The sequence below is a fragment of the Ciona robusta genome, chromosome 3, assembly GCF_009617815.1.
Source record: "Ciona robusta chromosome 3, ASM961781v2".
NCBI classification, from domain to species: domain Eukaryota; kingdom Metazoa; phylum Chordata; class Ascidiacea; order Phlebobranchia; family Cionidae; genus Ciona; species Ciona robusta.
Genome location: NC_143237.1, coordinates 7291908 through 7315652, shown reverse-complemented (window position 1 = coordinate 7315652; position 23745 = coordinate 7291908). Strand labels below are relative to the sequence as shown.

General features: G+C 31.5%; 3 protein-coding genes across 3 annotated transcripts; 2 read left to right on the top strand and 1 right to left on the bottom strand.

Moving 5' to 3' along the window:
* LOC149738732 (uncharacterized) lies at window positions 1-2490 on the top strand. The gene is made up of 5 exons (XM_089874426.1): window positions 1-192; window positions 740-907; window positions 1312-1334; window positions 1875-2073; window positions 2338-2490. The coding sequence occupies exons 1-5, from the start codon at window positions 147-149 to the stop codon at window positions 2415-2417; spliced, it is 516 nt and encodes a 171-aa protein (XP_089730552.1). The 5' UTR covers window positions 1-146; the 3' UTR covers window positions 2418-2490.
* Window positions 2491-2622: 132 nt separating this feature from the next.
* LOC149738730 (FACT complex subunit SSRP1) lies at window positions 2623-23611 on the top strand. The gene is made up of 16 exons (XM_089874353.1): window positions 2623-2779; window positions 3191-3376; window positions 3740-3845; window positions 4275-4465; window positions 4966-5060; window positions 5591-5726; window positions 6094-6197; window positions 6571-6699; window positions 6962-7186; window positions 7290-7356; window positions 12073-12246; window positions 12489-12647; window positions 13687-13857; window positions 14353-14453; window positions 15047-15185; window positions 23221-23611. Exons 1-16 carry the CDS (start codon window positions 2717-2719, stop codon window positions 23290-23292), a joined length of 2118 nt encoding a protein of 705 aa, XP_089730479.1. The 5' UTR covers window positions 2623-2716; the 3' UTR covers window positions 23293-23611.
* LOC149738731 (uncharacterized) lies at window positions 10669-11414 on the bottom strand. The gene has a single exon (XM_089874416.1). It carries the CDS (start codon window positions 11323-11325, stop codon window positions 10684-10686), a length of 642 nt encoding a protein of 213 aa, XP_089730542.1. The 5' UTR covers window positions 11326-11414; the 3' UTR covers window positions 10669-10683.
* Window positions 23612-23745: the final 134 nt, after the last annotated feature.

The following is a 23745-nucleotide window of genomic DNA, read 5'->3' as shown; positions in this document are numbered from 1 at the left end:
TAGGCGTAGGGCAAGTTTAAATGTCTAACCAAATTAAGACATAGTAACAAGGCAGTCGATAACCGTAGCGTAAACGCTAATTTTCTGGTATGAAAATCCCGAAAACTTTAATTATTTACTTTCAGAGATCGCGAGTATTTTAAACAATGCTGTGTAAAATCGTTTTCGCGTGTTTTATTGCAATTGTATCAGGTAGGTTATTTTAACAATCATTTGCATTAGTTTTTGGTTATTTTAAGTTACAGTTAAACGTAACATAAATTATCATTTAGTGGCCATTTATCTGGTATAAAACCAGGCAGTTCGATTTTAGACGCTTTTTTTAAAGCCTGTTTTGTTTTTTGAAACTTTGGTGGGACCCGAGATCTCAATTGAGCGTCTCTGTATCCATTTACAAATTTAAATTCTTCGTTGGTAAGCCTGTTTAAGAGACAAGTAAATCTATATGTTAGGGTAGGGAAAGACCTTTAACACACAATATCCAAATATCATGATCGTGTTTTAAACAACTGATAACAGTTTACTACCAAATGGGGGCGAACAAAAAATATGTCCCATTTTCTACCGCTTTACTCTATATTAAATTTGGGATAAATAATAAAACTGTAAAAAAAATCGCTTAAATGTTACGATTTTTCCAGTTTCAAATCACTTAACCAATTCCACTATAAGTCACTAAAAGCAATACCAAAAAATGACTTATTTTTTTCTTAAATTTATTCTTACGTTTGATTTTCAGGTTGCCCAAACCTAGAAGCCCCGAAGCATGCCTCAATAAATTGCACAACAACAAATGACGTCACGAAGTGCCGAGTTGCGTGCGAGGATTGGATGTACACGTTCGGTGAAGAGCTGCTAACATGTTTACCGAACGGTGAATGGGACAACAGGCTACCGTTTTGCCACCGTGAGTTCATTAAATTAATTTTTTTTTTAAATAATCGTACATAAAACGAATAGAATGGCACATTAGCACGTGGATGTTTGCAAATATGAATTGTTATTTTTTTTCTCTTGTCTTGTTTTGCTCTTACAGGGAAAATAATATTACAATTTTATTATTAACTTTTAATTTTAAGTATAGTACTGTGGAGTAAGATAAATATTTCCTAATCGTCTTTGTAACAATTACCAACGCTCTTTTAAAGTCCTGAGAATACGGCTATATATATAGTTTTGTAAATATTCTTTGTTTTGTTACCAAACGCGACAATAAAACAAATAAAATCGTAACCCATCCGACCCCAGCCTATTAAATACTGAACATAATATGCTAATATTTAATTTTAACAATATCTTTATTTATTTCAGCTGATTACACACAATGCGGGGCAGTAAGTAATATGACGCATGTGATTTGGGCTAATTCTAATTTACTACACGTTTAAATTGTAAAAAATGTCTGAAAACTTTAGTTTTAGCAGTATAGCAATATATAAACTACACAGTATAAATAACAACTTTTTATCCTCGCGTGGTGGGATAATAATGGTCGTCGTTATAACACGGGTGTTCTGTTTCATACACCTCGTGTCCGCCTACGAGTTTAACTTATGTAACTTTGTGAGTGATTGTTTCATTATCTTACGACTTGTGTACGGCTGTTGGAGCATTGAACGACGTTAAGTGTCCCGCCCCAAAACACACATATCCACAATGGTATAGATAGTAGCATCTTACCCTGTACCCTTTGGTTTACGATGCAAAAGCCCCCTATAAGCACCGAATGACTACTATTGTCCAATCTCTAAATCGCACAGAAAAACAGAAAAATGCATTAAAAACGTTTGGCATTCATTTATCCTTTCATTCATTAATTTACGCATTTCTTTATCCTTTCATATACCCATTTATTTATATTTCATGTCATGCAGAAAGGGCAGCGTCGATGTCCTCGCGTAACGAAGGAAGATAGAGTCATCATGGAAAGTTTTGTTCAAATGATGGACTTTGATATAAAAGCCGGCATCGACGATATAAGCATGAAAGTCACTGCTATAGTCGCTTCTAGAAACTCACATCGTAACAAGTGCTCGCCAGGATTTTGTACATACCCTTGCTTCGTGTTCAATCGTAAGTATACCGCACTCAGTAAACACTATAGTAGGGTGGGGGTAGAGGAGACACCATTAGCACATAATGTTTTAAACAATTAACAACGGTTTATGGAAATCGTGAGGATACAGTTTTACAAATTTTTTTTGCATTTTATTTGTTTACTACCAAATACGACAAGAAAATAGAACGAGAAGGTGTCCCATCTTCCCCCACCCTACCATATATCCATCTTATTTTACAGTACCAATATCTTAAATTTGCCGACCAAATTTAATGCAGGCGAAGTCGCCCGAATCTGCAAAAGGTGCAAGATAAAGAAAGTTATCAAATGCAAGAAGTCGGCTTCACTTTTCGGTTGAAATGGGAACCTGGATGAAATTTGTAAATTGCGTGCTGTAAATAAATGCAAAATAAATCATTAAATTGGTTCTGTTTGCTGTGCGTGTTATCTTACAAAAGTTTAAAAGCGTAGAAATTATTTCAAAAAATAAAACAGAAGTGTTCGAAGATTGTTTTTAAAAAGTCAAAGGGACGATTTTATTTTAATTTATTAGATGTTTATGACAGAGAGCGCCAAAAAATCCCCATTCCCGCGAAATATTTTGCACACCGTGTGTTTTTTTCCGAGCGAGCCATTTTCTCATTTATTGAGGGTAAAATGACTGAAAATGGACAGTTTCTTGATTATAAGAATGTATTCCAAGAAAATCGTGGAGCTATGGTATGTAATATTACTTGTTTATTTGTGTAGCACTTTTAACTGGCTGGTAAATGTAAAGTAAAATAATTATGAATTGTAAATGACGAATACCTTACATATAACGTTGTATATTTGGCGCAATGTTGTTATATACGTCCAATACGTTAAGTTTTGACCTCTGTGCCTAGCCGCAATCAAAATATTGAAATGCTTTTATTAAGTTTTATACAAAACATTACCAAGTATATATATATATAGCTACTACTTTTTACGCATTATTGAAGAAAAAATATGTTGATTACCAAGAGCATAAACCTACTTTTTTCATGTTATTTTTCAACTTAAGGACAATCAATGCATTATCCAGGGTATATTGATCTCTATATAACAGCTTAAAAAAATTAAACGCTAAATTCATGTTATCTCTTTCAGCACGATGGTCGCTTGCAACTTTTAAAGGAAAAAATAGTTTTCAAAAATAACAAGACCGGCAAAATTGACTCCATTCAACAAAATGATTTGCACTCGGCTTTGTGGCGAAGAGTGGCACGAGATTTTGAACTTAAGTTTCAAATGAATAGTGGACAAGTGTTCAGATTTGATGGCTTCAAAGAAATGGTTTGTACCAGTATGTAGACTATGTCATATATCTTATACTTGTAAGTCTAAATTCTTTAATATTTATTTATGCGCATTACTTGGGGTTTTCTCCAAAATTCACTCAACTTTGCCAATTCAGAATAAAATCTGTGCACAGATTGTTTGTAATAACGCATAAAAAATATTTCTGACAAAAGTACTTTTTGTTATCAAAAAAACAAACGTTTCAAATTCAGTATAGCAAATGGGTATACACAATATTTTTAACAAGCACAGCAATTTCAATTATTTAATATAAATAACTTTTTTGGAAGAAGTTTCAGAACAAATAAGTTAAATTTCTTTAATTAGATTTAAATCATCTGTTTTATTGTTTCAAAGGAATTTGAACGGCTTAAAGATTTTGTGAAGAATTATTACAAGATTGATTTGGAACACCAGGAGCTAAGTGGGAAGGGGTGGAATTGGGGTACTACTGATTTTGAAGGTGATTTAAATGAAATTGTTTTATAAAAAACACTGCCTAGGGCTATGTAATCGCTTTTTATTATTTGTCCTTGGGAAAAACACTTAATGTTCTAACCTAAAGGTGTATGACCTCAACCTTGTAGTTTAAAACACTTTGTAATTTAATGAACTGGTGCATACAAAAAAATACACAAAAAACCCCAGCAAATAGATATAATAAAACTTACAAAACAGTTATAATACCTCCATACTTTATGTTTAATCTCTTTTGCTTATCCAGGCAAAGAAAGGATATTTAAGTCCGCCAAAATCTTACTTTTGACTTTCTTTTTTTACCAAACATTGCAAAAAAACAATTTAAGTTACAGTACCCTTTTTTATTTTTTTAAATTAAAAATACATAGAACTTCATTTCATCAATATTTTTATTTCATTTTTTCTCACCCAGGCAATGAAATGATGTTTCAAGTCGGCCAAAAACTCTCTTTTGAAATCCCATTAAACAACGTTTCACAATGCACGCAAAATAAAGACGAGGTAACAATGGAGTTTCATCAAAATGATGATTCCGAGTTATCACTCATGGAAATGAGATTTTTCATTCCACCCTCACAAGATGAAATGATCGACAAAGTTAAGGTGTGTGCTTGTTTTCTTGTGCTTGTTGATTGTTTGTATTTTTTATTCTTGTGTTTTTCATAGATCTCTTTTTGTTAAATTTTTGTTTTTTTGTTTGTAGTTTTTATTGTCGTTGTTAATTTTTTTGTAGTTTTGTTCTTGTTTTTATTTTGACAATGTTAACCTGTGTGCTTGTTTTCTTGTGTTTGTTCTTTTTTTGTTCTCTTTTTTATAGATTACATTTTGATGTTTTTTTTTATTATATTCTCATTTTGATAATTTTTTTATAGTTGTTGTTAAATTTTTTGTAGTTTTGTTTTTGTTTTTTTTCGTGCTTGTTTTCTTGGTACAGGTTGATTTGTTAGTAGGTAATATTTATTGTAGATTTGTAGGTACTATTGTAACTTTTGTTTTGTGACTGTTTATACATTTTTTATAGATTTTCTTACAAGCAAGTTATGTGCTTGATTCTTCATTTTGCTACAATTTTTTTAAATTAAACATCTTCTTGTATTATTTAGGATTTCCATGATAATGTGATGGCAAAGGCTGACGTATTACAAGTCAAAGGAACAGCGATTTGTGTTTTCCAAGATCTACAATGTCTTACACCAAGGTGGGTTTAAGTATATGAAAGCTTCATACACCATAGCATTGTGTGTTGAAAAAGAGCCAGAGCCGTTAAAGTTTGGCACAAACGCCCAGCCGAGTACAGAATTACTAACAACGTTCAGCCCAATTTTCAGCCGAGTACCTAAAACATTCAAGTCTCAGTTATGGCACTTTTTTAGCTGTCCGAATATACTTTCCTGATAGCCCAATAAGAATCTATGGCCTACCTCTCAAAACAATTTTGAAGTTTCCCAACTCTAACCGATGCACTTCAAAATAAATGATTTGGCTTTCTTGGAATAGGTCTTTAAATTGAAAAAGCACGTTTTACTTTTGCAAGATTGAAGAAGGATATATAATTTCTCTACATATTCATTGGATTTTATTTGACAATATTTTTTTCTGTAACCTAACTTTTATGTTCGGGAAATAACCTAAGTTATATACTCGTGGGCTCTCGACTCTAAAAGAGCATTATTAAATAAGGTTTTTCTTAAAAGTCAGGTAGTTTTTCTAAACCAACAAAATCCACAGAGGACGATACGACATACGTATGTATCCCAAGTTCATTCAACTCCATGGAAAAACATTTGATTACAAAATTACTTACACTTCGATATTAAGATTGTTCCTTCTTCCCCATAAAGACCAACGGCAAATATTCTTTGTGGTGGGTGCTATGCTAGTATGTTTTAATGTTATGTGATTATGCAATAGGTCATTTATTTGTATATTTTTTACCCTGGTTGGAGGCCGATATTTTAAGAATATACGGATTTATTAAATACCTAGTTAAAACTTCAATAATTTTTTTAAATTTTAATAAATTTAAACACTTAACAGTCAGAATTTTTTTTTAAATTTTAACAAATGCAAATTTTTGTACAGTTACAGTATAAAAATTTGAACAAATTATGTCTAGACCAAAAAACGTATTTTTTTCTCTTAATCAAATACGCTTTTTTTTCTTAAAAAACGTTATTTTTTCTCAAATGGAACCGATTTTGAAGAAAACAGTTTTGTTATTTTGTTCCCAGGTTAGTTTAGACCCTCCATTAAAACAAGGAATGACGAGATATCATTTCCTTATATTGCTGTTTTACAAAGAAGATGATCTTGCTGTGGAACTATCATTGCCTGAGTTAGTGTCTTGTGGTCTGTCTTAGAATTTCATTAGTTAAGTGCTTGCGTTGTAACCAAAAGATACCGGTTTCAATGCCTGTCAATCAAACTAATTCTGATTTTACGTCGCTTTTAGAAGAAATTTCTTTGGGAAATTTAGTCACTAATGGGTTGTAGCACCCTAGGTGTTGGGGTAATGGGCCAACTCTGGTCTGAAATTTAGCTCCTATTGTGTGCTTTACCATGGTACCCCAGAAAATGTGTCTTATGCTTTTTTACAGAATTTTTTTAGGTAATTTTCACATAAAAATTACAAACTGTGTGTACAAAACTTGAAACTATTTATGAAATATAAAATTTCTCTATTTATATTTTTTACTATTTCTATTCAGTGATGAAATCGAGGAACGTTTTGGTGGAAAATTACAGAAAGACATGTCAGGTCCAATGTATGAAGTTGTTAGTCGTGTAATGAAACATCTTGTGCAAAGGAAAATCACTGTTCCTGGCTCATTTAAGGGGTAAAAATAAATATTGTTTTATATTTTTATTATTTTGAGCAGCATTTTTACTTTACCCTGCCCAGCTTATGTAACGGCCCTTTATTTAAAGTCTTCTCAACATTTTATTACATGGTGGAAATTATGTTTATAAAGGTATTTTTCACATTTTATATACTGTCCCTTGAAAATGTTCATCAGTTTAAACCTTTCCAGTATTTTCAACTTTACATACTCCCCAGTTTAAACCGTTCCAGTATTTTCAACTTTACATCCTCCCCAGTTTAAATGGTGTCCAGTCGATCACCTGCACTTACAAAGCATCATCTGGTTTCCTGTTCCCTCTGGAGCGAGGATTTATGTACGTCCACAAACCACCTGTCCACATCCGTTTTGACGAGATTGCTTACGTAAATTTTGCTCGTGGAACAACGAAAATCAACAAATCGTTTGATTTCGAAATCGAAACACGGAGCAAAAATAATTTTGTTTTCAGCAATATTGAAAGGTATGTTAGTGTAAAAAAATATGTTGTTTTTTTCAATTTTTGTGTCTATTTTAATTGAAATTTGTTATTTTTTTAAACATTTTTATTTTTTGTTTTTTTACAGAGACCAATATGCTTCTTTGTACGATTTCGTTCATAATAAACAACTGAAGATAAAGAATATTGGAAAGGTAATTATTATACTTAGTGTGCACTATGGTATCACTGTGCACAATGTACCTGTTGCACATTCTGTGGCTGTTGTGCACTTTGTGACTACCGTACATTTGTGTGCCCAAAGAATATTAGAAAAATAAATTTGTCTAGCTTGTAGCGACGATGCTTATTGCTCGTTGGATATATTGTAATGATTCGGTTTTGAACGCACGCGAAACACGAAAGAGAACGGAAGAAGAAGGCAAATAAAAAGGGGCGTTTCGCACACACACACACGCACACAGGAATGAGCGCTACACACCTCCCCCCAGAAACGACTTAATTTTTTCGAGGCCGACCACGCTTTTTAAGGTTTGGAATTGGTAAGGGTTGCGATAGGTCAACATTGGCTGGTTTAAGTCTGTCGATGGACACAGTTTGTGATTTGCCACCAATGTCCAAAACAAAATATTTTTCGTGGCGTTGTTCAACCTTAAATGGGCCTTCATATGGAGGATTAAGGGGGGGTTTATAGGAATCTTTTCTTACAAAAACAAAGGAACTGCGCAATAACATACGAGGAATAAAATGTTTACGGTAACAATGTTTTGTAGTAGGCATTGGCAACAGTTTAGCCAGTGCTTCGCGCAGTGTTCGAAGATACTCTGATGGTGCGGGTTCTTGGTGTACGGTGGCGACGAAATCTCCCGGAACTTGCAGGGTCGACCCGTATACCAGCTCTGCGCTTGAGGTGTTTAAATCCTCTTTCGGCATGGTGCGAATTCCCAGCAGTACCCATGGTAGCTCATCGCGCCAATTTGTGTTTGAAAGGCGTGAGGTCAGTGCCGACTTGAGGTGTCTGTGGAAACGTTCGACCAGGCCATTGGCCTGGGGATGAAATGCCGTGGTGCACTGGTGCTTGATGCCAAGCATATTACAAACTTCTTTCCACATACTTGATGTGAATTGTGGCCCTCTGTCAGACGTCATGTTGTTTGGAACACCGAACCGGGAGATCCAATGATAAGCAAAAGCTCTTGCACAACTAACGGTTGTGGTTTCTTCCAAAGGAATAGCTTCTGGCCATCGGGTGTATCGGTCTACGATAGTTAGCAGGTATTTATATCCCTTTGACTCTGGTAATGGCCCAACGATGTCGATGTGGATGTGGCTGAACCGCGCATCGGGCACAGCAATTTGTTCGAGTGGTGCTTGGACGTGGCGATGGATTTTGGATCTTTGGCATTGTATGCATTGTTGTGCCCAAAGACGAACTTCCTTTTTGATTCCATGCCATACGAATTTACTTGTTATGATTTTCTGAGTCGTCCGCACTGAAGGATGACACAACCCGTGAACAGCATCAAAGATTCGCCGTTTCCAACTTGTGGGAATTACTGGTCTCGGGGTTCCAGTAGATACGTCACACAATAATGTCGCTTGCGATTGATTGACGGCTATATCTTCGAACTGTAAAGATGTCATCGCTGTGCGGTATGCAGTGATTTCGTCACAACATTGCGCTTCAGCTAGTTTGCTGAAATCCAGATCGATTGGTTGGGTCTGTATTGCGGAAACATAAGAACGTGACAGAGCGTCTGCCACCACGTTGTTCTTTCCTTTAACATATCGAACATCAGTTGTATATTCAGATATGCTACTAAGATGTCGTTGTTGTCTAGCGGACCAAGGATCAGCTGCCTTTTGAAAGGCAAATGTTAATGGCTTATGGTCGGTATATGCTGTAAACTTTGTTCCTTCTACAAAGTAACGAAAATGGCGAACGGCCAGATGAAGGGCCAGCAGTTCTCTGTCGAAGGTGCTGTATTTCTTTTCCGCAGGTCGTAACTGTCGACTGAAGAATGCCAACGGTCTCCAGTGACCATCAACGTGTTGTTCCAAAACACCGCCTACAGCATGGTCTGAAGCGTCCGTTGTCAACGATATTGGCGCTTGTGGCTTTGGATGAACAAGCGTTACCGCTTCTTTTAACGCAGTTTTTGCGTTATTGAAGCTGGATTCTAATTCCTTCGTCCAAAGTAGTTGTTTAGGTTTGTTTGCTAACGCTTTGTATATTTCTTGCATGATACTTGCTGCAGAAGGTATGAACCGGTGGTAGAAATTTACCATTCCTGCGAATTGTTGCAGGGCTTTGATAGTATCAGGTCGTGGAAAGCGTTGTATTGCTGCTACTTTGCGGGGAAGTGGTTTGGCTCCATTTGCATCAACGTGATGACCTAAAAAGTCGATATGTGGTTTCCCAAAAGAACATTTCTTCAAATTAATCACTAAGCCATTGTCCGACAAACGTTGGAAAAGTTCATTGAGATGAGAAAGGTGTTGCTTCAATGATTTGCTTGCGATGAGTATGTCGTCCAAGTAAACGAAGGCGAACTTCATGGATTGGCAAATGCTGTCCATCAATCGTTGGAAAACTTGTGCAGAGTTCTTCATTCCGAAAGGCATTCGAATGAACTCGAACAAACCGAATGGAGTAACGACTGCTGTTTTTGGGATGTCTTGCTCTGCGACAGGGACTTGGTGGTAGCCACGAACCAAATCTATTTTTGAAAAGAACTTTGCACCTGATAAGCCGACTGAGAAATCCTGGATATGCGGCAATGCATACCTATCCGGTTCAGTGACAGCGTTTAACCTGCGATAATCACCGCATGGACGCCAACCAGTACCGTCCTTTGGAACCATGTGGAGTGGTGATGACCATGGGCTCGATGATCTTCGAATTACTCCCATCTCCAGCATTTTCCTAAATTCTTGTTTAGCTATCGAAAGTTTCTCGGGTGATAATCTTCGAGCTTTTGAGTGTATGGGCGGTCCTGTTGTAGCAATGTAATGTTCGACGTTGTGTTTGGGTAATGAAGCAGGAAGTGTTGGTGCTGTGCTGTCCGGATATTTAGAGAGAAGTCTTGCGAACACGTTATCACTAGAGGCCATTGTGTTCAGCTGCGGTGCGGCTTCATTGGTAGTTTGAAGAGGGACGCTTGAGAAAAACTTTGCATGCAGCAGACGATTACGCTTAAGGTCGATCATCAACGAATGTGCGCGCAAGAAGTCTGCGCCGAGAAGCGGTTGCGTAACTTTGGCAAGAGTAAATGTCCAAGAAAACGTGCCGATTGCGAAATCCAATTGGAGTTGTCTCGAACCATACGTTGGAATGTTCGTGCCGTTTGCTGCCAAAAGCTCTTTGCCACGTGTTGAACTCCTGCGTTGTAACGCAGACGCAGGATAGACACTTATTTCAGCGCCGGTGTCTACTAAGAATTTTTGACACGTATTTCTGTCCCGGATGTAAAATAAAGTGTTGCTGCGGCCGGTCGCTGATGATGTTAAAAGCGACCGGCTTATTCGTTTCCCTGCCAATTGCAAGGTTTCTGACACTTGGTAGCCCTTTGTCCAAAACGTTCGTGGTAATAGCACAGTTTTGGTGCGTTCCGGGTTCTTGTTTTGAAATTCTGCAGTTCTTCATCACGTTTCTTCACCTTCGAAATGTGATAATCGTGACTTTGCGAATTCCAGAGAACATCGGCTTGTAAAGCGGTGGCTCGGGGGTCTTCAAAGTCTTCTTTTGCTATGACTAAGCGTATTTCTTCAGGGAGGGCTTGTAGGAAAATGTAGCGGAACACAAAGCAATTGGTATGTCCGCACATAAGAGACAACATCTCATCCATGAGCTCAGAAGGCTTTTTGTCTCCTAGCTCTTTTATGTTTAGTAGCTTTGCCGCTCGTTCATATTCAGAGAGACTAAACACATCCAGAAGTCGCTGTTTAATCTTCCCATATTTATTGTCCCTTGGTGGTTCTTCTAACAGATCGACCAACCTGCTTGCAGTTTTTTGATCAAGCGACGAGACGACGTAGAAGTATTTAGTTTCATCGCAAGTTATTTTTCTCAAGGCAAATTGAGCTTCTGTTTGTTGAAACCAGACTCTTGCTTGTTCTGTCCAAAAGGTAGGAAGTTTCAAAGTCACTGCGCTTTCTGTCATTTTTAACCAGCAAGATAAAACGTATCTTGCGTCGAGGTCACCAAAATGTAGCGACGATGCTTATTGCTCGTTGGATATATTGTAATGATTCGGTTTTGAACGCACGCGAAACACGAAAGAGAACGGAAGAAGAAGGCAAATAAAAAGGGGCGTTTCGCACACACACACACGCACACAGGAATGAGCGCTACAAGCTATTGTTTAAAAGTAATTTTTAAATTTATATTTTCACCCTGAATATTGCACAATATATGGCTGTTGGCCACTGTGTGCCAATGGTGCACCTGTGCCAATTGCACCCTTTACACATTGTACACAAACATGCCCAAAGATGGATATCATATGCCTACCCTCCATTTTTGTGCATATCACATAAATAAGTCATATCCAGAGCCGTACACAGTTGGTTAGCTCGCCAGTCTCTAACCCAGATGTTATGGGTTCAAGGCTCCCCAATGCTACAGACTAAACGGCAATTGCTCTAACCCAGTGGTCACTAATGGGTTGTCCAAATTGTCATCCATAAGATAAAAAAAAACTGTATACCCACAAATTCACTTTGTAATTCGTAAGCTGACACGAGGTGAATGAAACAGAACACCCTTGTTATAATGACTTTAATTTTTCGGCCACGCAAGAATAAATTAAGTTGCATTCATCTATTTAACCATAGAAATTTTTTATTTAAAAAAAAAAAAAGATGAAAAAAAAAATTAAATTTTCCTCAAAATCCTCTAATCTCTTCAGGATGGTGCGGACTTTGATCTGATGGTGGACAGTGATGAGGATGCGGATGTCCACGATCCTTACATGGAGAGGATGAAACAGGAGGCAGCGGAACGAGAGAAACAAGTGGACGACGACGACGATGATGATGAATCAGAAGACGATGATTTTCAACCGGAGACAAACGTGGCTGAGGTGATTTCATTGTTTGGTTTTCCTTTATATATTTTTTATATGTGTTAAATAAAGAATTTTTTTTAATTAAAAACTGTTTTATAAATATCTTTGTTCTGTTTTATGTGTCTGCAATAAAAAAGAATATTTCATTTTCAATCTGGTCAAATTCTGATGCAGGTTAATTTTTGTCTGTTTTAATGCAATTCCTTTTTTTCTGCTTTGCAAAATTTTATTCTTAATAAATTTTGATGTTGATATAGGTTGAAGAGGAGTACAACTCTGATGTTGGGAGTGCTTCCTCAGGAGCAAGTGAGGAGGAGGAAGAGGACGGGGAGGAGGAGGTGGAAGAGAAACCAAAGAAGAGGAAAAAAGAGAAAGTGATGAAAGAAAGAAGACAAAAAGAAACACCTGGAAAAGTGGTAATTTTTTTTTCTCTAGTATTTTGGGTTTTGGGTAAAATGTCATTTTTTTGTTTAAAAATGCCAGGTGAACGGTTTGTGGATAATTTTTTTAGAATTTATAATTTCTGTTTGTTAAATTGTATTATTATTACTCAATTTAGGTTTATGTTATTTAATTATGGCTGCATCTTTTATGGTCACAAACATTATGGTTGCAAAGAACACCCTTTTTGGGAATTGCCAAAACTTTCTGTTTTTTTTCCAATATGTTTAACTAAGCAATTAAGCATGAATCAGTATCTAGGGATGGACATTACAGAATTTCGAATCCTTTTGTATTCGAATCTAATTACGGGATTCGGTATTCTGTTTAATGACGTCATTACACGTCATCTCATATACTATATTAACAATTTTTGAAACTTATTAATTTAAAAAAAAAATATTTTTGTGGTTGTGGGACTTTCAAGAGTAAACGTTTCGTAACGCCTTTTCATAGCCTGCTATTCGTTTCATGACGCAAAAACTATAGTACAATTTTTGATCATTTTACAGCTCATGATCCAACAAGACTGCTATGAAAGGGTCAACAAACTGACCTTTGTGGTTAACATTTTTTTTCCTATAAATATAAAAAGATTCGAAATTCTAGATTCGGAATTCTAGATTCGAATTAAAGTATTCTAGGATATCCTAGAATACCTAATTATTCTGTAATGTGCATCCCTACCAGTATCTAAAGATTTTAGACATAAAACATGTAGACTTAGGGTTTTGACCCTACACCTGCTTATACACAGTAGAGTATGGGTCATACACCCACAGTCGAGTTACAAAAGTGGAATACTAACAATATAGAAGAATTTTTGAATGCAAAATTAATCCGAGTTTAAATAGAACTATTTAACTGTATTACATTTCACCATTTAGTTAAAATGCTCGGACTGTACATTTTGAAATTCAATCATGTTTAGCATTTTTTGGAAAATATTTATTTAGTTATTCATCCAAAAAAAAAACACTTCGATTAATGGTTATCACAACTATTTTTTGCCAGAAACGGAAGAAAAAAGATCCAAATGCTCCGAAACGTCCACAATCGGCTTACTTTTTATGGTTGAACGAAAATCGTGGTCGATTTAAGGCTGAAAACAAAGGAATTTCTGTCACAGAACTTACCAAACTTGCTGGAAAGGAATGGAAAAAAATTGACCCTGATGAGAAACAGGTTTTGGGATTTTTTAACTGATTTTTTCACTTCTAATCATATTGTTTATTAGCTTTAGGTAAAATGTAAAGCGACATTGTTAAATAAAGTTACACTCATAGTTATCAAACAGAGACTTTATATTGTTAATTTAGGGAATATGATATTTTTTAAAAATAAGGTGTAAAAATAGGTTGCTAAAACATAATGTCACCTCTATTTAAAAAAAATTGGTGAAATGTACCCAAAGCACTTCTAACTTCTAATGTTCTGCCTATGCTTGGATTTGTGTAAAATTTTACTAAGGCACTATTCTTAATAATTTTTCTTTCTTCAAAAATTTTTTTGTGAAACTCAATATTGTATCCGACAGTTCACCCATCTTATTATTTACCAAGCTCAATGTAGCTTGACTTTAAACGGCAATCACAGCGTAAATAATTTCCGCACCCAAAACTGTGGAATTTTTCAAAGGTAATTAATAAGTAATTGAACTTAAGGTAGATTATTTTGTAGAAATTCGAACGAATGTACCAAAAATCGAAAGTTAAATTTGACGCAGCCATGAAAGAATATAAAAGTCAAGGTGGTGGGAGAACTTCATCTTCCCCAGCCAAGTATGTATGATTTGTATTGTAACCCAAAGCTAAAATTTAAATAGTAGGGTGGGGTAAGATGGGACACCTTTAGCACAATATCCAAGTATCCTGATGATGTTTTGAACAATTAACATCAGTCTACGTGAGTCGCAAGGGTACAGCTGTTTAATTCGGTCAATATTCTTTGTTTACTACCAAATGGGACGAGAAAATAGAATGAAAAGCTGTCCCATCTTCTCCCACCCTACTATATATAATGCTGTCGGTATCATAAACCACATCTCATCTAATTTAACCTGGCCTGCTAAATTTATATGTACATTACCTTTACTTAGAAAATGTATGGGTATTAAATGTATTGTGATTTTAATTTTTTTTTAAGATTGAAATATGAGGACCAGACTTAGTTTATTCATGTGTATACTACTACTGTTGGGTATAATACAATCTTTGTAGAAAATAATGATAATATCATGAAATTGCCAGAAAAGCTTTATTGGCCTGTGTTTCATTTTTCTCAAGTTTTTATGAATTTGATGATCACAGCATTTAAAAACATACCTTAGGATAATTTTTAAATTTGAAATAAAAAATATTTTTACAAACTTTAGAAAAATGAAGATGAAGTCACCAAAACCCTCCAAAGCATTGTCGAGCACGGTTTCACCATCCAAGTTTAAAAGCAAGGAGTTTATAACGGAAAGCGATTCTCTTTCATCATCCGACTCGGATGCAGAAGTAAAGAGCAAGGTCGGTTTGGTATTTTTATTTTTTTATTTATTTTGTTGAATTGTTGAAATTTGGTATTGTATTGTTGAAATGTGGTATTTTATTGTTGAAATGTGGTATTGCATTGTTGAAATGTGGTATTTTATTGTTAGAATGTGGTATTGCATTGTTGAAATGTGGTTTTGCATTGTTAAAATGTGGTATTTTATTGTTGAAATGTGATATTTTATTGTTGAAATGTGGTATTGCATTGTTGAAATGTGGTATTGCATTGTTGAAATAAGGTATTGCATTGTTGAAGTGTGATATTTTATTGTTGAAATGTGGTTTTGCATTGTTGAAATGTGGTATTTTATTGTTAAAATGTAATATTTTATTGTTGAAGTGTGGTATTTTATTGTTGAAATGTGGTTTTGCATTGTTAAAATGTGGTATTTTATTGTTGAAATGTGATATTTTATTGTTGAAATGTGATATTGCATTGTTGAAATGTGGTATTGCATTGTTGAAATGTGTTGTTGCATTGTTGAAGTGTGGTATTTTATTGTTGAAATGTGGTTTTGCATTGTTGAAATGTGGTATTTTATTGTTAAAATGTAATATTTTATTGTTGAAGTGTGGTATTTTATTGTTGAAATGTGGTTTTGCATTGTTAAAATGTGGTATTTTATTGTTGAAATGTGATATTTTATTGTTGAAATGTGATATTGCATTGTTGAAATGTGGTATTGCATTGTTGAAATGTGGTGTTGCATTGTTGAAATGTGATATTTTATTGTTGAAATGTGATATTTTATTGTTGAAATGTGATATTGCATTGTTGAAATGTGGTACTGCATTGTTGAAATGTTGTGTTGCATTGTTGAAATGTGATATTTTTTTGTTGAAATGTGATATTGTATTGTTAAAATGTAGTTTTGCATTGTTAAAATGTGGTATTTTATTGTTGAAATGTGATATTTTATTGTTGAAATGTGGTATTGCATTGTTGAAATGTGGTATTGCATTGTTGAAATAAGGTATTGCATTGTTGAAGTGTGATATTTTATTGTTGAAATGTGGTTTTGCATTGTTGAAATGTGGTATTTTATTGTTAAAATGTAATATTTTATTGTTGAAGTGTGGTATTTTATTGTTGAAATGTGGTTTTGCATTGTTAAAATGTGGTATTTTATTGTTGAAATGTGATATTTTATTGTTGAAATGTGATATTGCATTGTTGAAATGTGGTATTGCATTGTTGAAATGTGTTGTTGCATTGTTGAAGTGTGGTATTTTATTGTTGAAATGTGGTTTTGCATTGTTGAAATGTGGTATTTTATTGTTAAAATGTAATATTTTATTGTTGAAGTGTGGTATTTTATTGTTGAAATGTGGTTTTGCATTGTTAAAATGTGGTATTTTATTGTTGAAATGTGATATTTTATTGTTGAAATGTGATATTGCATTGTTGAAATGTGGTATTGCATTGTTAAAATGTGGTGTTGCATTGTTGAAATGTGATATTTTATTGTTGAAATGTGATATTTTATTGTTGAAATGTGATATTGCATTGTTGAAATGTGGTACTGCATTGTTGAAATGTTGTGTTGCATTGTTGAAATGTGATATTTTTTTGTTGAAATGTGATATTGTATTGGTAAAATGTGGTATTGTATTGTTGAAATGTGGTATTGCATTGTTAAAATGTGGTATTTTATTGTTGAAATGTGATATTTTATTCTTGAAATGTGGTATTTTATTGTTAAAATGTGGTATTTTATTCTTGAAATGTGGTATTTTATTGTTAAAATGTGGTATTTTATTGTTGAAATGGGATATTTTATTCTTGAAATGTGGTATTTTATTGTTGAAATGTGATATTTTATTGTTGAAATGGGATATTTTATTCATGAAATCTGGTATTTTATTGTTAAAATGTGGTATTTTGTTGTTGAAATGGGATATTTTATTCTTGAAATGTGGTATTTTATTGTTAAAATGTGGTATTTTATTGTTGAAATGTGATATTTTATTATTAAAATGTGGTATTGCATTGTTGAAGTGTGGTATTTTATTGTTGAAATGTGTTTTTGCATTGTTAAAATGTGGTATTTTATTGTTAAAATGTAATATTTTATTGTTGAAGTGTGGTATTGCATTGTTGAAATGTGGTGTTGCATTGTTGAAATGTGATATTTTATTGTTGAAATGTGATATTGCATTGTTGAAATGTGGTACTGCATTGTTGAAATGTTGTGTTGCATTGTTGAAATGTGATATTTTTTTGTTGAAATGTGATATTGTATTGTTGAAATGTGGTATTGCATTGTTAAAATTAGGTACTTTATTGTTGAAATGTGATATTTTATTGTTGAAATGGGATATTTTATTCTTGAAATGTGGTATTTTATTGTTAAAATGTGGTATTTTATTCTTGAAATGTGGTATTTTATTGTTAAAATGTGGTATTTTATTGTTGAAATGGGATATTTTATTCTTGAAATGTGATGTTTTATTGTTGAAATGTGGTATTTTATTGTTGAAATGGGATATTTTATTCTTGAAATGTGGTATTTTATTGTTAAAATGTGGTATTTTATTCTTGAAATGTGGTATTTTATTGTTAAAATGTGGTATTTTATTGTTGAAATGGGATATTTTATTCTTGAAATGTGATGTTTTATTGTTGAAATGTGGTATTTTATTGTTGAAATGGGATATTTTATTCTTGAAATGTGGTATTTTATTGTTAAAATGTGGTATTTTGTTGTTGAAATGGGATATTTTATTCTTGAAATGTGGTATTTTATTGTTAAAATGTGGTATTTTATTGTTGAAATGTGATATTTTATTGTTAAAATGTGGTATTGCATTGTTGAAGTGTGGTATTTTATTGTTGAAATGTGTTTTTGCATTGTTAAAATGTGGTTTTTTATTGTTAAAATGTAATATTTTATTGTTGAAGTGTGGTATTTTATTGTTGAAATGTGGTTTTGCATTGTTAAAATGTGGTATTTTATTGTTGAAATGTGATATTTTATTGTTGAAATGTGATATTGCATTGTTGAAATGTGGTATTGCATTGTTGAAATGTGATATTTTATTGTTGAAATGTGATATTTTATTGTTGAAATGTGATACTGCATTGTTGAAATGTGGTGTTGCATTGTTGAAATGTGATATTTTATTGTTGAAATGTGATATTGTATTGTTAAAATGTGGTATTATATTGTTGAAATGTGGTATTGCATTGTTAAAATTAGGTACTTTATTGTTGAAATGTGATATTTTATTGTTAAAATGTGATATTTTATTGTTAAAATGTGGTATTTTGTTGTTGAAATGGGATATTTTATTGTTGAAATGTGATATTTTATTGTTAAAATGTGATATTTTATTGTTGAAATGTGGTTTTGAATTGTTAAAATGTGGTATTTTATTGTTGAAATGTGATATTTTATTGTTAAAATGTGATATTTTATTGTTGAAATGTTATATTTTGTTGTTGAAATGTGGTATTTTATTGTTGAAAATGTGGTATTTTATTGTTGAAATGTGATATTTTATTGTTGAAATGTGATATTTTATTCTTGAAATGTGGTATTTTATTGTTAAAATGTGGTATTTTATTGTTGAAATGGGATATTTTATTCTTGAAATGTGGTATTTTATTGTTGAAATGTGATATTTTATTGTTGAAATGGGATATTTTATTCATGAAATCTGGTATTTTATTGTTAAAATGTGGTATTTTGTTGTTGAAATGGGATATTTTATTCTTGAAATGTGGTATTTTATTGTTAAAATGTGGTATTTTATTGTTGAAATGTGATATTTTATTATTAAAATGTGGTATTGCATTGTTGAAGTGTGGTATTTTATTGTTGAAATGTGTTTTTGCATTGTTAAAATGTGGTATTTTATTGTTAAAATGTAATATTTTATTGTTGAAGTGTGGTATTGCATTGTTGAAATGTGGTGTTGCATTGTTGAAATGTGATATTTTATTGTTGAAATGTGATATTGCATTGTTGAAATGTGGTACTGCATTGTTGAAATGTTGTGTTGCATTGTTGAAATGTGATATTTTTTTGTTGAAATGTGATATTGTATTGTTGAAATGTGGTATTGCATTGTTAAAATTAGGTACTTTATTGTTGAAATGTGATATTTTATTGTTGAAATGGGATATTTTATTCTTGAAATGTGGTATTTTATTGTTAAAATGTGGTATTTTATTCTTGAAATGTGGTATTTTATTGTTAAAATGTGGTATTTTATTGTTGAAATGGGATATTTTATTCTTGAAATGTGATGTTTTATTGTTGAAATGTGGTATTTTATTGTTGAAATGGGATATTTTATTCTTGAAATGTGGTATTTTATTGTTAAAATGTGGTATTTTATTCTTGAAATGTGGTATTTTATTGTTAAAATGTGGTATTTTATTGTTGAAATGGGATATTTTATTCTTGAAATGTGATGTTTTATTGTTGAAATGTGGTATTTTATTGTTGAAATGGGATATTTTATTCTTGAAATGTGGTATTTTATTGTTAAAATGTGGTATTTTGTTGTTGAAATGGGATATTTTATTCTTGAAATGTGGTATTTTATTGTTAAAATGTGGTATTTTATTGTTGAAATGTGATATTTTATTGTTAAAATGTGGTATTGCATTGTTGAAGTGTGGTATTTTATTGTTGAAATGTGTTTTTGCATTGTTAAAATGTGGTTTTTTATTGTTAAAATGTAATATTTTATTGTTGAAGTGTGGTATTTTATTGTTGAAATGTGGTTTTGCATTGTTAAAATGTGGTATTTTATTGTTGAAATGTGATATTTTATTGTTGAAATGTGATATTGCATTGTTGAAATGTGGTATTGCATTGTTGAAATGTGATATTTTATTGTTGAAATGTGATATTTTATTGTTGAAATGTGATACTGCATTGTTGAAATGTGGTGTTGCATTGTTGAAATGTGATATTTTATTGTTGAAATGTGATATTGTATTGTTAAAATGTGGTATTATATTGTTGAAATGTGGTATTGCATTGTTAAAATTAGGTACTTTATTGTTGAAATGTGATATTTTATTGTTAAAATGTGATATTTTATTGTTAAAATGTGGTATTTTGTTGTTGAAATGGGATATTTTATTGTTGAAATGTGATATTTTATTGTTAAAATGTGATATTTTATTGTTGAAATGTGGTTTTGAATTGTTAAAATGTGGTATTTTATTGTTGAAATGTGATATTTTATTGTTAAAATGTGATATTTTATTGTTGAAATGTTATATTTTGTTGTTGAAATGTGGTATTTTATTGTTGAAAATGTGGTATTTTATTGTTGAAATGTGATATTTTATTGTTGAAATGTGATATTTTATTGTTAAAATGTGATATTTTATTGTTGAAATGTGGTGTTTTATTGTTGAAGTGTGATATTTTATTGTTGAAATGGGATATTTTATTCTTGAAATGTGGTATTTTATTGTTAAAATGTGGTATTTTATTCTTGAAATGTGGTATTTTATTGTTAAAATGTGGTTTTTTATTGTTGAAATGGGATATTTTATTCTTGAAATGTGGTATTTTATTGTTGAAATGTGGTATTTTATTGTTGAAATGGGATATTTTATTCTTGAAATGTGGTATTTTATTGTTAAAATGTGGTATTTTGTTGTTGAAATGGGATATTTTATTCTTGAAATGTGGTATTTTATTGTTAAAATGTGGTATTTTATTGTTGAAATGTGATATTTTATTATTAAAATGTGGTATTGCATTGTTGAAGTGTGGTATTTTATTGTTGAAATGTGTTTTTGCATTGTTAAAATGTGGTATTTTATTGTTAAAATGTAATATTTTATTGTTTAAGTGTGGTATTGCATTGTTGAAATGTGGTGTTGCATTGTTGAAATGTGATATTTTATTGTTGAAATGTGATATTTTATTGTTGAAATGTGATATTGCATTGTTGAAATGTGGTACTGCATTGTTGAAATGTTGTGTTGCATTGTTGAAATGTGATATTTTTTTGTTGAAATGTGATATTGTATTGTTGAAATGTGGTATTGCATTGTTAAAATTAGGTACTTTATTGTTGAAATGTGATATTTTTTTGTTAAAATGTGGTATTTTATTGTTGAAATGGGATATTTTATTCTTGAAATGTGGTATTTTATTGTTAAAATGTGGTATTTTATTCTTGAAATGTGGTATTTTGTTGTTGAAATGTGATATTTTATTGTTGAAATGTGGTATTTTATTGTTAAAATGTGGTATTTTATTGTTGAAATGGGATATTTTATTCTTGAAATGTGGTATTTTATTGTTGAAATGTGGTATTTTATTGTTGAAATGGGATATTTTATTCTTGAAATGTGGTATTTTATTGTTAAAATGTGGTATTTTGTTGTTGAAATGGGATATTTTATTCTTGAAATGTGGTATTTTATTGTTAAAATGTGGTATTTTATTGTTGAAATGTGATATTTTATTGTTAAAATGTGGTATTGCATTGTTAAAGTGTGGTATTTTATTGTTGAAATGTGTTTTTGCATTGTTAAAATGTGGTATTTTATTGTTAAAATGTAATATTTTATTGTTGAAGTGTGGTATTTTATTGTTGAAATGTGGTTTTGCATTGTTAAAATGTGGTATTTTATTGTTGAAATGTGATATTTTATTGTTGAAATGTGGTTTTGAATTGTTAAAATGTGGTATTTTATTGTTGAAATGTGATATTTTATTGTTAAAATGTTATATTTTGTTGTTGAAATGTGATATTTTATTGTTGAAAATGTGGTATTTTATTGTTGAAATGTGATATTTTATTGTTGTAATGTGATGTTTTAGTGTTGAAGTGTGATATTTTATTGTTAAAATGTGATATTTTATTGTTGAAATGTGATATTTTATTGTTGAAGTGTGGTATTTTATTGTTAAAATGTGATATTTTATTGTTGAAATGTGATATTTTATTGTTGAAATGAGATATTTTATTGTTGAAATGTGATATTTTATTGTTGAAATGTGATATTTTATTGTTGAAATGTGATATTTTGTTGTTGAAATGGGATATTTTATTGTTGAAATGTGATATTTTGTTGTTGAAATGTAATATTTTATTGTTGAAATGTGATATTTTATTGTTAAAATGTGATATTTTATTGTTGAAATGTGATATTTTGTTGTTGAAATGGGATATTTTATTGATGAAATGTGGTATTTTATTGTTGAAATGTGATATTTTATTGTTGAAATGTGGTATTTTATTGTTAAAATGTGATATTGCATTGTTGAAATGTGGTATTTTATTGTTGAAATGTGGTATTGTATTGTTGAAATGTGGTTTTGCATTGTTGAAATGTGGTATTTTGTTGTTAAAATGTGATATTTGATTGTTAGAATGTAATATTTTATTGTTGAAATGTGGTATTTTATTGTTAAAATGTGATATTTTATTGTTAAAATGTGATATTTTATTGTTAAAATGTGATATTTTATTGATGAAATGTGATATTTTGTTGTTGAAATGTGGTGTTTTTTAGTTAAAATGTGATATTTTGTTGTTGAAATGTGGTGTTTTTTAGTTAAAATGTGATATTTTATTGTTGAAATGTGGTGTTTTTTAGTTAAAATGTGATATTTTATTGATGAAATGTGATATTTTATTGTTAAAATGTGGTGTTTTTTAGTTAAAATGTGATATTTTATTAATAAAATGTGGTGTTTTTTAGTTAAAATGTGATATTTTATTGTTAAAATGTGGTATTTTTTAGTTAAAATGTGGTATTGCATTGTTGAAATGTGGTATTTTATTGTTGAAATGTGATATTTTATTGTTAAAATGTGGTGTTTTTTAGTTAAAATGTGGTATTGCATTGTTGAAATGTAGTATTGTATTGTTGAAATGTAGTATTGTATTGTTGAAATGTGGTGTTTTTTAGTTAAAATGTGGTATTGCATTGTTGAAATGTAGTATTGTATTGTTGAAATGTGGTCGTTATAACAATTTTCGACATGTTGAAATTAAATAATTCTGACCTTTTTTTTTCTTCCAGAATTCTCCACCAGCAGATGAGGAATCAGCAAGTGAATCGGAAGCTGCAAGCGAAGAAGAAGAGAGCGACTAAATTCGATGAACCATTTCCATTTTTTACATAAAATAGAAAATTTCAAAAGTTTTTACAATAGGTGAAATTTCTCTGAAAAGTTTCAAAATCAACAGTCCAAAAACATTTTCCTTAAAGATTTAAATTTTGTGATAAAAACCATGAGAACTTATTCATTATGATGAATTGAAACTCGGTATTTTGTAATCTTCACTCAGTGCTCCTCTTTTCTGAAGATTTCAGCCAGTGTGTCATACTTTTGTATACTTTTTTGACCGCTGTAAGAAATTAAAAATGTTGTATAAATGTGAGTCGCACAATACATTATTTCAAAATTCAATTTTGCATTTTTTATGCTGTACACTTACAAATGAAAATAGTGGTAAATCTTGCATAGTTATCTACTTGCAGAATTTTTAAAAGGAAGTTATATAACGATTTGATGCGTTATTTGTAGCAGGGCAAAAATAAGAG